Source organism: Lithobates pipiens, unplaced genomic scaffold (genome assembly GCF_037356315.1).
Source record: "Lithobates pipiens isolate NorthernLeopardFrog02 unplaced genomic scaffold, aLitPip1_a1.2 Scaffold_27, whole genome shotgun sequence".
NCBI classification, from domain to species: Eukaryota; Metazoa; Chordata; class Amphibia; order Anura; family Ranidae; genus Lithobates; species Lithobates pipiens.
The window spans coordinates 225753838-225769214 of record NW_027507788.1 but is presented as its reverse complement, the minus strand read 5'-3'; the positions used below and the strand labels follow the sequence as shown (position 1 = coordinate 225769214).

The window sequence follows — 15377 nt, the reverse complement described above, 5'->3', positions numbered from 1 at the left end:
TCAGCTTCACTTGCACAGCCTCACTAGAAGGTATATGAAAAAAGCTGATTGGGCTCCCCTGGCCTCATGGGTACTGACTTTATTACAAGATCCTTGTGACTGTGTACTATTGGGGTAGCTGGACCAAATAGTTCCTCTCCCTAGGGATCCTTACTACAAACCTTCCCTAGTCATTGGTGAGGGAGACCTCATAATTATCAGTGCTGCAGTCTACTTTTACTTGTGCTGAAAACTACCTCACTGTCCTCACTGTGAGATTACAGACAGCATTATCCTAACAATTACCTTACAGTACCCAGCTGTGAGATATAGACTGTGCCATTTTTTCCTAAAGAGTGTGCTTATGTATTTGGAGTATCCCATACCACCCCAGACCCTATCTTGCTACAAGTTCTACAAGCAAACACACTGAATGGACTGTTGCTTTGTGCCTGGCTGTGTAAGGGCTTGGACCTGAACCTGGGACCTCTGCTGGGTCTGGCAATGACTCTTCTCGCTGAACTACATGAGATGCTGGCTGTCATGGTTATGCAGTGATCTTCCTGTGTTTGCTTACCTTCCCTCATGTGTTCAGACTAAGAGGCCAGCCACTTCCACCTAGTGGTTTTTATAACCTCTCCTCTAAGCATGGCTCCACCCCAGGCCCTATCAGGGAACCTTATATTAACCTGTGCACTGCAAGCCAACAGGGCTGATCAACCATTGTGTATTCCTTTGTGTGTTAGCTTCCTGTTACCTGCCGTGTGCTCTTCTGTTGTTCCGTTACCGACTTTGGCGTGTCCTTGACTATCCCTGTTTGCCTGTGATCCTGACCTTTCGGCGTGTCCCTGACTATTCCTGTCTGCTTGTGGCCCCGACCTTGGCTTTGTCCCTTACTATCCCTATCCTCTTGTTGCCTACTGTGGGTGTGAGCTGGGGGGACACTGGGGGTCGCGACCTGGAGCCAGTTGCAGCCAAGTCCATCCTCACCACTAGAGGTGCTAGTGAACACCTGCTGGCTCTTAGACTCCGCTCTCCAGGGAATCTTACGCTCTAACCCCAGTGGGATCTGTCTCCCGTCTGCAGCAGTCAGCCATAGGGTCCACAACCTTGCGGTGCACTCCTGATCCCTATGGTGTGCATCTGTCACCTTGCCTCAAGGTGACCTGACACTGGCCAGCACCTTGTCTGATCCATTGGACAACCCTGCTTTGTGTCTTGCCTTTTGCTGAACCTTGAACTCTTTGCTCCTCTCATGAACGTCCTGATTTAAGCCCCGTCACTTCCTCTTTGTCAGATTATTGTGCTCTCTCCAGCCAATATCTATCGACTACGTTTCTGCCTAATCCCAACTTGAAACCACTTATTACCTACCCTTGACTTGTTTACTGACTACCCTTCTGCTTGATCCCTACCTGCTACTGTATATCTGCTACTGGACCCTGGCTTGCTCACCTCCTGGTGGGGCCATCCTAAGGACCACAACCTGGCACTAACACGCAGCAAAACCCATCTCCACCATCAGGAGCTCTAGAGGACACCAGTTAGTGCTTAGACTCCACACCTGAGATGAGCCCACGTCATCCGCCAGAGTGACCTGCTTGTATGCCTAGCCTGCTGGTTGGTGGGAGTTCCATTACTGCAATAGCTACTGGCCTCCAAGCCTGACCTCTGTTCCTGATAGGCTGCCTCTGTACAGTGTAGGGAAAGAACCTGCTAAATGCATCCACTCCTATGGGGGTAGCGTTGAATACGTTAGTCATTAGCAACAGATATATTGCCTTCTCTGGACAGCATTCATCTCGTTAAACTCTGTACTGTATCTTCTCTAGCCTCTCCAATCCCCTGATGTAAACCCTGTTATTTTGATACACCTTACATACACCCCTTGAGAAACTTCAAACCAAGCAATTTTGATGAACGATATAAATCTTTTACTGAAGTAATTAAAGGCAACGACAGACAGTTCTAAAAGACATCTCCCGCACTCTTTCCTGTACAAAGAAAGAGTGCTCCTCCTCTAGTGCCCCCGAATAGTGCTCCACGAGGTAGTCATACCATAGTCCATACGCAGTCATTCTCAATGCAAGAGACCATAACAGGCAGTAAATCCACAAGAGGTACCAATAATCCCTTTAGAGTCCAGGAGTTGGTAATAATCCACAAAAGGCAGTAAGTCCAGCAACCATTACGACTCATTGATTAGTTGCTAGAGGTTACAGCACATCATTTCTGCTAACTGATTGGTTGCTATAAGCTACTGCACATCTTCACTGTTCACTGATTGGTTGCTAGAGGTTACATGCTTACCGCTCACTGATTGCTAGAGGCAGGGCCGTCTTTAAGGCAGGGCAAAAGGGGCATCTGCCCTGGGCCCTGTCATTGTTGTGGGGCCCAAAACAACTGCCTCATACTTGCCAACTATGCAGGTTTAAATAACCTTGTCCCTTGAAGTTTTATTCCTGTGCTTTGTCCCAATATCTCAGTGTGAAGTGCTGGTACTAATGCTGCCCAGCTCTGCCCTATTGTTGTGTGCAGATGACTGACCTGCAGACCCTGTGTTTACATGTAAATAATCGGCATTCGTATGTAAATAGCGGTGACAAGAGCTGTGGCTGGTGGTATTGATATGTAAATAAAGGCGGCATTCCTATGTATATCATGCCCCCCCTGCAGTGAGGAGGTGATGTGCTGTAACCTCTAGCAACTAATCAGTGAGCCGTAATGTGTGCTGTCACCTCTAGCAACCAGTCACTAAGCAGTAATGATATGATGTAACTGCTGGCAACCAATCGCAATTGCTGCCTGATCTGATACGGAAAATTGATTTTAAGTCAAGCTGCTATTTATTGTATGTCTCAGAGTAGGTGGAGAGGGAAATTGCTTGGGGGGGGGGGGGGGGCAAGAAAAATTTTGCCCAGGGTCCAATCTATATTAAAGACGGCCCTGGCTAGAGGTTACTGTGCACTATTACTATTTATTTATTGGTTGCTAGAGGTCACAGCACAACAATACAGCTCACTGATTGGTTGCTGAAGGTTACAGCACATCATCTCCTCGCTGCCTGCACACCATGGACTGGAGAGATGAGGGGACCTGCTAATAGACAGAAAAATCCTAGAACTTGCTATTAGCAATGAGCAGAGAACACACAGCTATGAAGGTTAACTGAGTGCAGCTAGGAGCAAATCCCAATAGGAGCAGCATCCCTGAGGACAGGCTGCCAGAAATAAATGACTAGTTAGGCCCCCTGCAGTAGAGCAGTGTGGCAGGTTGAGCTACATACAGAGTGCAGGGTTAGGGGTGTGCTATGGACAGATGGCAAGATTTAGGAGTGAGCTGTGTACAGAGAGCAGGATTTAGGGGTGAGCTGTGTACAGAGTGCAGGATTGAGGGATGAGCTGTGTACAGAGTGCAGGATTGAGGTGGGATCTGTGTACAGAGTGCAGGATTGAGGTGGGATCTGTATACAGAGTGCAATATTGAGGGGTGATCTGTGTACAGAGTGCAAGATTAAGGGGTGATCTGTGTACAGAGTGCAGGATTGAGGGGTGATCTGTGTACAAAGTGCAGGATTGAGGGGCAATCTGTGTTCAGAGTACAGGGTTTAGGGGTGAGATGTGTACAGAGTGCAGGATTTAGGGGTGAGCTGTGTACAGAGTGCAGGATTTAGGGGTGAGCTGTGTACGGAGAGCAGGATTTAGGGGTGAGCTGTGTACGGGGAGCAGGATTTAGGGGTGAGCTGTGTACAGGTAGCAGGATTTTGGGGTGAGCTGTGTATGGAGTGCAGGGTTTAGGGGTAAGCTGTGCACGGAGTGCAGGATTTAAGGGTGAGCTGTGTACAGAGTGCAGTATTTAAGGGTGATCTGTGTAGGGAGTGCAGAATTTAGGGGTGTGTTGTGTACATGCAAGTCCCCTGTCCCCAGGTACAGAACACTTCTCTCCCCAAATTCCAGTTTGGAGCTCACCCTTGTCAATACACAGCACTCCTCTGGCATCAATCCCCTCCCTCCTCTGTTTTCTCTGCTCTCTCAGAGATCATGGATACGTCTTGCAGAGCAGGGAGGGATGCGAACGGCCGCTGGGTGGAGAGCGATGTCACTTGTAAATACAGAAGCAGTAATCCTGTATTTACAAGTGTCCATATCGGGCAGCTCAGGATTTTGGAGGTGGAGGAACTCCGGCAGAAAAAAAGCCAGCGGGCAGCACAGGCTCCATTGACAGTTGCTTTGGGCCCCCCCCCCAACAATGACGGGGCCCTGGGCAGATGCCCTGTTTGCCCTGCGGTAAAGACGGCCCTGGCTGTAGATTCCAGACTCCATTGGGAACCCCGACTGGGCTCCCACAAAGGGGCACAGACTGACAGGTTAATGGCTACATTTTGGCAGTCTTTCCCTCTTCCCTCCCAGGGCACTAATGAGCCTCTGTTTATATGGACAGGGGGTGGTAATTTTCCTAAAAGGAGCAGGAAAACCCAATCAGCAGCATTAACTCTTCCTTTCCTAGAAACCACCAGCTCAGCAGGTCAACCTTTAACACATATGTAAATATAGTTGACCTTATTAACCTCAGATTAGGAATGCAGTAGAAGAAAACTTTTAACGCTTTAGAAGCCTCTTGGAGGCACCTGCTTGCACATTTCAAACTGAAGCTGACTGATCAATGCATCTATAGGCAATCTATGGATCTATACTGCTTCTTTCACCATCTGTAGCCCGGTCCACATTATTATATTTATTTTGTTCTTTATTTTATTATCCAAATTATAGGCTTACCTTCATCTTTACAACTCTGCCCTCTTGCCCCACTTGTAGTTTGATTTTGGTGTGAAAAGTTTGCTCTGCTAGCCATGTGTCTTTTATTAACTCCTGATCGACAAATACTACCCCACCCATCATAGTATAAAGCTAGACCACCTTTATGGGAGAGCACATGGCCCGGGGGGCACGCAGCTGGGTTTCTATCAATAAAGTGGGTTTCTTTAAATAAGTAGGCATGTTAGCTCTGCAGGGGAGACCAATTTTAGAAAAGAGGAGTCAAAACAAGACACCACAAAAACCAACTAAATTATTTCTTTGTTCCTCCCAAGATCTTCCAAGCTAGCTCCCTTGTCATCTTCTCCCATGTTTGACCCAACCCCCAGGACTTCTCCCAAGCCTCTCCCATCCTCTGGAATTCCCTACTCAAATTCATCTGACTATCCTCAACTCTGTCCACTTTTAGACTATCCCTGAAAACCCTACTCTTTAGAGAAGCTTACCCTGTTCTTATGGATGCAGAGCGAGGGGCTCCAGGGTTCCAAGGGGAGAAAGCTGTGTCTTTAGTTTTGTCCTGGTTTTGTAATTCCTTGATCTGGGTCTGGAGTCCAGAGGCTCCAAATAGCTTTGGGAGGGAAAAAAAAAACCCTCTGCCCCTGTCTCCGGGTCTTATCAGAGACCAGCATGTGTGTGCTGGTGTACATAGTCTTTATAATATAAGGTCTCCCCAGGAGTATTTGAGGCTGCAGAGGAGCAGCCAGAGGGTGTAATCCTGGGGGGCCGGAGCAGCAGGGAACTGCAAATGTGCAGATCAAGCTGTAAATGGTACAAATGTTAAGGGACTATGCAAGAGGTCTGAGTCTGAGGCCTTGAGTGAACCCCCCCCCACATATCAGAAAATATATAACATAATGAACATATGCTATATATTTTCAACTATAATTTATACAATATAATAAACACATGCCATGTACTGTTCAGCTATAAAATATACTGTGTCAGGTCACCTGAGACCAGGTGACAGATGCACTCCGTAGGAGTCGGAAGTGCACCGCTAGGTAGTGGACCTTAGGAATGACTGCTGCGGATTGTACCCAGGGAGATTCAGGACACAGGTCTACAGGATCACTAGCACAGTACCCAATGGGAGCTGGAGCATAGATTCCCCAGGGCGTGGAGTCTAAGAGCCAGCGGGTGTTCGCCAGAGCCTCCAGTGGTGAGGATGGACTTGGCTGCAGTCTGGCTCCAGGTCATGGCCCCCAGGGTCTCACAGCTCACGCTCACAGTAGACTACAGGAGAAGGAAGCAGCAGGCTGGAATGACAAGAATAGTAAGGGAATATGGCAGAGGTCAGGGCAACTAGCAGACAGGAACATCAGAGTACACGCCAAAGGTTCAGGGTCACAGGCAGACAGGAATGGTCAGGGACAAGCAAAAGGTCAAGGTCACAAGCAGACAGGAATCATTGAGAACACGCCAAGGTTGGTAACAGAGACAAACGAAGAGCACACGGCAAGCAGGAAACAGGAAGCCAAACACACAATGAATACACAATGGTTGATCAGCACCACTGGTTTGCAGTGCACAGGTTAATATAGGCTTCCCTGATAGGGCCTGGGGTGGAGCCATGCTTAGAGGAGAGGTTATAAAAACCACCAGGTGGAAGTGGCTGGCCTCTTAGTCAGAACACATGAGGGGAGGTAAGCAACCAGAGGAAGATCACTGCATAACCATGACATACTGTATATGCAGTGAATGCAGCCCATATAATTTTCAGCTCTAGTAGTATGTGCCAGTATTGTGTTCCAATCTTTAAATTCAAGTAACTGAAAGCTGATGAAAGGTTTTCTGTATCCAGGTGTCCATCTGGCAATATATCTGCTGATGATCTAACAGTGAAAAGCAACGGAGTCGGCGCTGAATCTCGGTTTGCTATGAAAGTCTTCCGGATTAGCGGTTCTTACACCGCCTATCTCTATGCCAAAGTTGTACTCTGCATTAGTAATTGTATCACGGTAAGACTCAACATACATATAGAGGATGATCTGTGATTTCTGCGCCTGAAGAAGAGGTCAGGGCTACTTTAGCCATACGGGCAAACAGTCAGCTGTCTAACTGGCCCACTGGAACTTTGGTGGTCCAAATAATGAAGTAACTAAAACAATCCGCTCTTCCTCCTGGTGACCAGATTTCAGTGGCCTGACTGTATGTACACACAATGATCCTAGAGTCATGTTTCTGAGTAAAACCATAGCGTAAAACCAACGATTAAAAACTTTATTTGCTAAAATTGCACTTACTCCGTTTAGATAGTTAAAAACAGCACTGCACATAAAGAAATCCCAGTGTTTCCAGTAGGGTTGTCCGGATACCACTTTTTTAAGACCGAGTACAAGTACCGATACTTTTTTCAAGTACTCGCAGATACCGATTACCAATACTTTTTTTAATGTCATGTGACAGTGGCACTAATATACAGCACTGATGGGCACTGATAGGTGGCACTGATGACTGGACTGCGTGGACTGTGTCAGTTGTTTTTTATTTTATTTTAATGATAAAGATTCCCCAGTCCCTTTCTCAGCAGACTCAGCTGTACTGAACATGAATGGACAGGATTCATAAACTGAGGCATCGTAAACACAAGTTTACAATGCTCAGTTATGAATGGACAGATTACAAATTACATATATACCTGCTCCCTCCTCCATCCTGAAAGATCTGGGACAGGTGAGGGTGGAGATGGATGGGAGTGGCAGAGGAGGATAGGGGGGACGGGAGGAGCACACAGAGGGGGACCGGAGAAGGACGATCACTGACTTTGTCCATACAGAAAAGGAAGGAGCCAGCAAATTACATATATACCTGCTCCCTCATCCATCCGGAAAGATCTGGGACAGGTGAGGGTGGAGATGGATGGGAGTGGCAGAGGAGGATAGGGGGGACTAGAGGAGCACACAGAGGGGGACCGGAGAAGGACGATCACTGAATCTGTCCATACAGAAAAGGAAGGAGCCAGCAAATTACATATATACCTGCCTCCTCCTCCTTTCTCCATCCTGAAAGATCTGGGACAGGTGAGGGCGGAGATGGATGGGGGGGGGGGTGGCGGAGGAGGATAGGGGGGACTGGAGGAGCACACAGAGGGGGACCGGAGAAGGACAGGGGGGACCAGAGGAGCCCACGGAGGAGCACAGAGGAGGTCAGAGAGGGGAGCTGGAGGAGGATACAGGGGAAACTCAGGGATGATCGGTGCGGTGGCGGGGGGAAGTTATAATCACCAATCTCCCTGTGTGGCTTTCAATAAAGCAGCTGAAAGCCACATGAGGGGGTGGATCAGAAGCAGCACCGCAACGTTCATCCCCGAGTGTCCAGGTTTCGGACTAGGCATCGGGAGCATTTGCAGGAGTACTCCTGCTAATGCTCGCTATTGGCACTGATACCGATACTAGTATCAGTATTGGGACAATCCTAGTTGCCAGCATCAAAAATGGCCACCATCCAGCTAGCATGCATTGTAACGTATGCCTGTGATGGCTCCACCCTACATGTTTTGTCAGATGTGCCATCATCGGGTGATGACAGGATATGTGACAAAATGCGAAGGACGCAGCGATCACAAAGCACGCGGGGTGCATGCCACAGTGGGTGCACGAGGGGGTGAGAAACGGTTCTGGGAGGACGTCAATAGACGTGGTAGTGTAGCACGATCAGCAAGTGATTAATGGTCAACTCCACACAAAACTGGAAAATGAAATCATATGTTGGCTTCTGGTATTAGGATACCTTCACCTGAGTTCACAGTTCTGCCCATCTGCTGCAGCCAGACTAGGGGTGAGCTTGGGTTCGGCCCAAACCCAATTTAATCCCTAACAAAGACAATTGATGTTATCATGTTCATCCCTAACAAAGAAAATTGATGGTGTCATGCTGCCCCAATACAATTTTGAATAAACAGGTAATTGGGGAATATGAAATACTTGTATAATTAGCAGCTCTGTGAAAATTGTGTGCTTTTATATAGTATGCAAGGTGCAAAATTAGAAATAATGCAAATACTACCATAAATGTAAACAATGCCTAGATAACACACAAATGAATTAGTACTTTTACCTACAGGTGAGCCTATAATAAGGCTTACCTGTAGGCACCTTGAATATCTGCTAAACGTACACACAGTTTAGCAGATATTCAGTATATGCGCTGCTGCCGACGTCAACGTCAGGAGACAACGGTTCTGTTCCTTCAGGAGTTGTGTCATGACCGGCATGCGCTGGAGTGACGTCATTGCGGCTCTGGCCAATCACAGCGCCAGAGCCGTGAACCCGGAAGTAACTCCAGTGGAAGATGTCCCTGCTGTACTTGGAGGGCCGACGCTGATCCAGGGCATCAATCTAAGGTAAGTATTTTATAATCAGGGTTTGTTTTTTGTTTCCTGTTATCCTGGAAACAGTGGAGAATGCGGGCGCACCAGGTTCTTCCATCACTCCAATGGTGGGATTTCCCTGGAATAAATTGCATTTCCCCTCCACGTTGGTTTCCGTCTCTCTAAACCATATTCCCCAATGTGCAGGGGAAATGCAATCTATTCCAGGGAAATCCCACCATTGGTGTGATGAAAGAACCTGGTGTGCCCGCATTCTCCACTGTTTCCATTGTAAGGATGACACAGATAGAGGAACATGAAGTCATACAATGTAGAATAAATAGGTGATTGGGGAATATGGTTTAGAGAGACTGAAACCAATGTGGAGGGGAAATGCAAACTATTCCAGGGAAGTCTCACCATTGGAGTGATGAACGAATCTGGTGTCTGTGCCCGCATTCTCCACTGTTTCCATTGTGGGGATAACACAGATAGAGGAACATGAAGGGGACGATGTGACTTTAGCATAGCTGGGGTGTTTCTTGGAAACAATTTGCAGTTCATCAATTTCACTTGAGTGGAATTTCTGTTGAATTTCTTTTATTTCCTTACAGAATTGCAGCTCTCAATCCAGATCACAAATCACCCAACCAATTGCAGGAAGAGCCAGTATATTTTTGGATGCAGGTAAGTCATCTCCAGTTCGCAGCTTTATTACAATAATTTTACATGTTCCTTCAGTCACAGAGATTATGGCCCAACTCCAGGAAGAAAAAAAAAATTGTTTTGTTTTGGATAATATGGGAATAGGGTTAAAGCTTCTGACAAGTATTAACTGCTGTCTTTGTTCACTTTAGGGGGTCCCCCCCCCACTTCCTGTTTTGTCTGACACCTGTCACCTAACCAGGAAGTAAAGAGAAATGTCCCAGAGGGGAAAAAGCAAAAGAAGCCTGCAGAGGTTCTAACCCTTCACCGTTATAAAAAAAAAATGTATTGCTTTATGTGACCCGTATATTTACCCAAAAGGGAGCTAATTGCCTATTATTAATTACAAACACTTTAACTTCTATGGTGATCACTACACAATTATTTCAGCCTACAGTGAATGTGAATATCATACGATATGTCCAGAATAATGAGTATCAGTCCAGTTGAGTTCTCCAATTAACAGATATGTTTCTCTTTAATTCCAGCTGATTATGATTACAATTTTAGAACCAGTTCTGCCAGCGGTAAGTAAAACTCTTACAAACACAAACGCAAGCCCGGGGTGTGTGCGCGCATATAATCCACAGTCGCACTATACGTGTGACATATCGCCGCAAATGTCAGAGTGAGAACAATAATTCTAGCACAAAAGCTCCTAGTTAACTTTAAAGTGATGAGCTGTAAATGCTTTTAAAGCAGTAGTTCTCAAACCCTCAGGACCCGCTAACAGGCCAGGCTTGCAAGATAACTGAAATACATCACAGGTGATATTATCATTTGCTGCTCTGTGATTGCCGTATTCTAGTCTGAATCTCCCCCAAGGTAATACTTAACCAGTTGAGATCCGCGCTATAGCCGAATGACGGCTACAGCGCGGACCTCCTTTGCCGGGACTACGTCTATTGACGTCGTCCCGTGCACGAGCGGCCTGCGCGCCCCTAGTCTATGAGACTCGCCTGATCACGGATCCGAGCAAGGGGTCGATCCCGACCCCTTACCACGTGATCAGCTGTCAGCCAATGACAGCTGATCATGTGATACAACGGAGCCGGTAATCGGCTATTATTCCTCCTCGCGCTGACAGCGCGAGGAGAAAAAAAAAGAGCCGATCACCGGCAGCCGTGATCGGGACATCAGTCCCGATCACGGCCAGCCCTGCCAGTGCCCACCTGCCCCCTGCCAGTGCCACCTCATCAATAAATAAGTGCCCCCGTCAGTGCCACCCAGCAGTGCCCATAGTGCCACCCAGCAGTGCCCACAGTGCCACCCATCAGTGCCCACAGTGCCACCCATCAGTGCCCGCAATCTGCCTTCAACAACGGTGCTGCACCCCAGTGCCACACATCTGTGCCCATCAGTGTCATCTACCAGTGCCCATCAGTGCCGCCCATCAGTGCCCAGCAGTGCCACCTATCAGAGCCACCTATCAGTGCCACCTATCAGTGCCCGTCAGTCCCATCTATCAGTGGTACCTATCAGTGCCCCTTAGTGCCACCCATCCATGCCACCTATTCGTGCCACCCATCCGTGCCATCTTATCTGTGCCCATCTGTGCCCATCAGTGCCGCCTTATCTGTGCCCATCAGTACTACCTTATCTGTGAAAAAAGGAAGAGGAAATCTACGCTACAGTGTATACTAAACGAAAATGTGTGATGCAGCAATTCTGATATATACCCAAAGTGAAATATACATATAAAAACAAAGAAAAAGAAGAGAACTGCGCTACCTTATCTGTGCCCATCAGTACTACCTTATCTGTGCCTATTGGTGCCACCTTAACTATGCCTATCAGTGCCCACCAGTGCAGCCTATCAGTACCCACCAGTGCCGCCTCATCAGCACACTTCAATGAAGGAGAAAAATGACCTGTTTGCAAAATTTTATAACAAACTATTAAACATGATTTTTTTTTTTTTTTGCATCTTTTTTTGTTTGTTTAGCAAACAATAAAACTCTGAGCTGTAATTAAATACCACCAAAAGAAAGCTCTATTTGTGGGGAAAAAAATGATAAAAATTTCATTTGGGTACAGTGTTGTATGACCGCGTAATTGTCATTCAAAGTGCGTCAGCGCTGAAAGCTGAAAATTGGTCTGGGCAGGAGGGGGGTTTAAGTGCCCAGTAAGCAAGTGGTTAAAATCTGACCTGTTAGTGGGTCCTGAGACCTGCGTTAATAAACAGTTGCGTAAATATCATGTGACACAAATAATTGCAACTATCACCTTTTTATTCTACAGGGCCTCTGCTTTCAGAAAAATATATAATGTTCCTGGGGGGGGTTTAAGTAATTTTATTGCCAAAGATTACGATTTTGGAAAAATAAAAAATTGAAATGCTCTGGAGCCGGACTGGCTAATTAAAATTAATAAAATACTACTACGACCACAAATAATAATATTAATAATAGTAACAATAATAAATATCAATTTGTGAATGATATCAGAGCTGCAAAAATTTTAAATTTTTACATCCGGAATTCAGCTTGAACAAAAATCTCCAATTGTTTATGACGGGTAACAGTGAAGCGAAAATAGTGTCTTCTTTTCACCCTTTGCAGATTCCTGTTACTGGTCACAAAATAATAAACTTTTAATAAAAAATTTACCATCTTGCCCCATTTCGACTTCCTAAATCTAACAATGACTGGTTGTTATCCATCCATATATTTCTATGCATACATTCAGTAATTATCAAAATATTTATCGATATTAGTTTTATTACAAAAGCATTAAGTTGAAAGCACTGGCCGAAACTTTCATTTAGAGAGAGACAGTCCGAAAGCAAACTGCTTCTGCTGTGCTGACTGTAGAAAATGCATAATACTGTGACACCAACATCCTAGATGTATATCCTGTATGATTTTTTTGGGGGGACGATTTGCTCTCTGTGACCCCAATGAACAGATTTCCCTTTCATTTCCTTTGTGACCAACTAAAGTGGAGGGGATCTCTCCATTAAATTGTACATGGAAAGTGGAAAGAGTAATGCCCCGTACACACAATCGGAAATTCGTCCAGCAAAAGAGAGATGAGAGCTTTTGGTCGGAAAATGCGACCGTGTGTACGCTCCATCGAACTTTAGCTGGCCGAATTCCCGCCAGCAAAAGATTGAGAGCAGGTTCTCAATTTTTTCGGTCGGAAAAAGTTTTCATCGGAAATTCCGATCGCAAGCGCAAAAAATTCGACGCGCAAAATTCCTACGCATGCTCGGAAACAATTGGACGCATGCTCGGAAGCATTGAACTTCTTTTTCTCGGCTCGTCGTAGTGTTGTACGTCATTGCGTTCTTGACGGTCGAAAGTTCAGAGAACGTTTGTGTGATCGTGTGTATGCAAGGCAAGCTTGGGCGGAATTCCGTCGGAAAAATCATCCAAGTTTTTTTCCAACGGAAAATCCGCTCGTGTGTACGGGGCAAAAGAAAGGCTAAAAAAAAATTTGGGTCTTTTATTTCTAACTTGGGACATGTTAGAGACATTTTCCCTCACTTCCTGTCCCAGTGACAACGCTTTCACCAGAGAGGAAGTGAGAGCAAATCTACAACAGCAACACAAACAGAAAAAAGAAAAGTAGAGTAGCGGAAGACTAAAAGCCCTGTCAAATTTTTTTAGTTTTTTTTTATTGCTCTCTGTATCCTTGTTTCAGATTTCCCCTCACTTCCCATTTGGTAAAACTATTGTCACCTTAATAGTTAATGAGGGTAAATCTCGCCAGTGATGCCCAGTAGCAGTTAAAGAGGAAGTAAACCCTGATGGGTGTTACTTCCTCTTTCATTCCCTGCAAAGGTAAAGCATAATGGGCTACTATGCATCGCATCACATCGCATCGCATCGCATCGCATCGCATAGTAGTCTATTATGTGTCACTTACCTGACACAGTCACCGATGTCCCCTGTAGTCTGGCGCATCCATCTTCTCGGTGGGGTCTCGCTACTCCGCCGCGGTCATTCGGCGAAGCCGAGATGACGTCACTCCTGCGCATGCGCATGGGAGCCGCTACTCGTGGCATATCGCCGTTGACCACGGCACGCTCAGTGACCTGCGCGCCGCTGTCTACGGCGCCTGTCTTTCGGCAAATATCTCCTAAACCGTGTAGGTTTAGGAGATATTTCTTGGACCTACAGGTAAGCCTTAATCTAGGCTTACCTGTAGGTCAAAGTGTGTTGTAAGGGTTTACAACCACTTTAAGTTCACAGGGGTTTTCATTTTATTGCCACACTATACAAACATTTAAAATAAAATAATTTTGGTTGGACATAAACTTTCGATTCTCACAATGTCACCATCTGGTGTGAAGTTTTCATTAGATTGCAACTACAATTATAATTTTTAAATGAACAGAAGATCTTCCATAGGAAGATGAAGCCCTTCCCGCTCCATTCCTAATATCTCTTGTGTGTTGTTCCAGGTTTCTCCATGCCTTGGACTTTGTCTGCTCTGATCTTCTCCTGGATCTTGATGAAGTTGACGTAACCTCTCCTGGGACCGACCATCCCGGCACCATGAGACTTTGTCACATCGTCACCCCCAATGCTCTCAGCGGAGAGAAGTTATGAAGGAATCCTCTATCTAGTTCTTTTTTCTGTGTATGGTGTTGGCTGCATTATACACTATATTACCAAAAGTATTGGGACACCTGCCTTTACACATACATGAACTTTAGTGGCATCCCAGTCTTAGCCTGTAGGGTTCAATATGGAGTTGGCCCCGCCCTTTGCAGCTATAACAGCTTCAACTCTTCTGGGAAGGCCGTCCACAAGTGTGTCTAAGGCAGGGGGTCTCAAACTGGTGGCCCTCCAGCTGTTGCGAAACTATAAGTCCAATAAGGCCTAGCAAAGGCTGACAGTTACAAGCATGACTCCCTAAAGTCGTGATGGGACTTGTAGTTCCGCAGGAGCTGGAGGGCCACCAGTTTGAGACCCCTGGTCTATGGGAATGTTTGACCATTCTTCCAGAAGAGCATTTGTGAGGTCAGGCACTGATGTTGGACTAGAAGACCTGGCTCACAGTCTCCGCTCTAATTCATCCCATAGGTGTTCTATCGGGTTGAGGTCAGGACACTGTGCAGGTCAGTCAAGTTCCTCCACCCCAAACTCACTCATCCATGTCTTTATGTACCTTGCTTTGTGCACTGGTCGAAATCATTTTGTTGAGGGGGGGGGGGGGGGGGGGATTATGGTGTGGGGGAGGTTGTATGGGGGAGGGGGGATTATGATGGGGGTTGTTTTTCAGGGGTTGGGCCCCTTAGTTCCAGTGAAGGGAACTCTTAAGGCATCCGCATAACAGGACATTTTGGACAATTTCATCCTCCCAACTTTGTGGGAACAGTTTGGGGATGGCCCCTTCCTGTTCCAACATGACTGCCCACCAGTGCACAGCAAGTTTGTGGTGGAGGAACTTGACTGGCCTGCACTTCAACCTGATATAACACCTTTGGGATGAATTTGAGACTGTGAGTCAGACCTTCTCTTCCAACATCAGTGCCTGACCTCACAAATGCTGTTCTGGAAGAACGGTCAAACATTCCCATAGACACCCTCCTAAACCTTGTGGACGGCCTTCCCTGAAGA

The 15377-nt window shown here is 46.4% G+C and overlaps 1 protein-coding gene across 1 annotated transcript in view; it reads left to right on the top strand.

The window, feature by feature from the left end:
* Window positions 1-14488, top strand: part of LOC143934579 (uromodulin-like) — a 54062-nt gene extending 39574 nt beyond the window's left edge. The window contains exons 7-10 of the mRNA XM_077458319.1: window positions 6595-6751; window positions 9717-9789; window positions 10296-10334; window positions 14216-14488. Of these exons, the coding sequence (XP_077314445.1) occupies window positions 6595-6751; window positions 9717-9789; window positions 10296-10334; window positions 14216-14280 (334 nt within the window). The 3' untranslated portion in view covers window positions 14281-14488. The remainder of the gene's footprint in view (window positions 1-6594; window positions 6752-9716; window positions 9790-10295; window positions 10335-14215) is intronic.
* The last annotated feature ends 889 nt before the right edge of the window (window positions 14489-15377 follow it).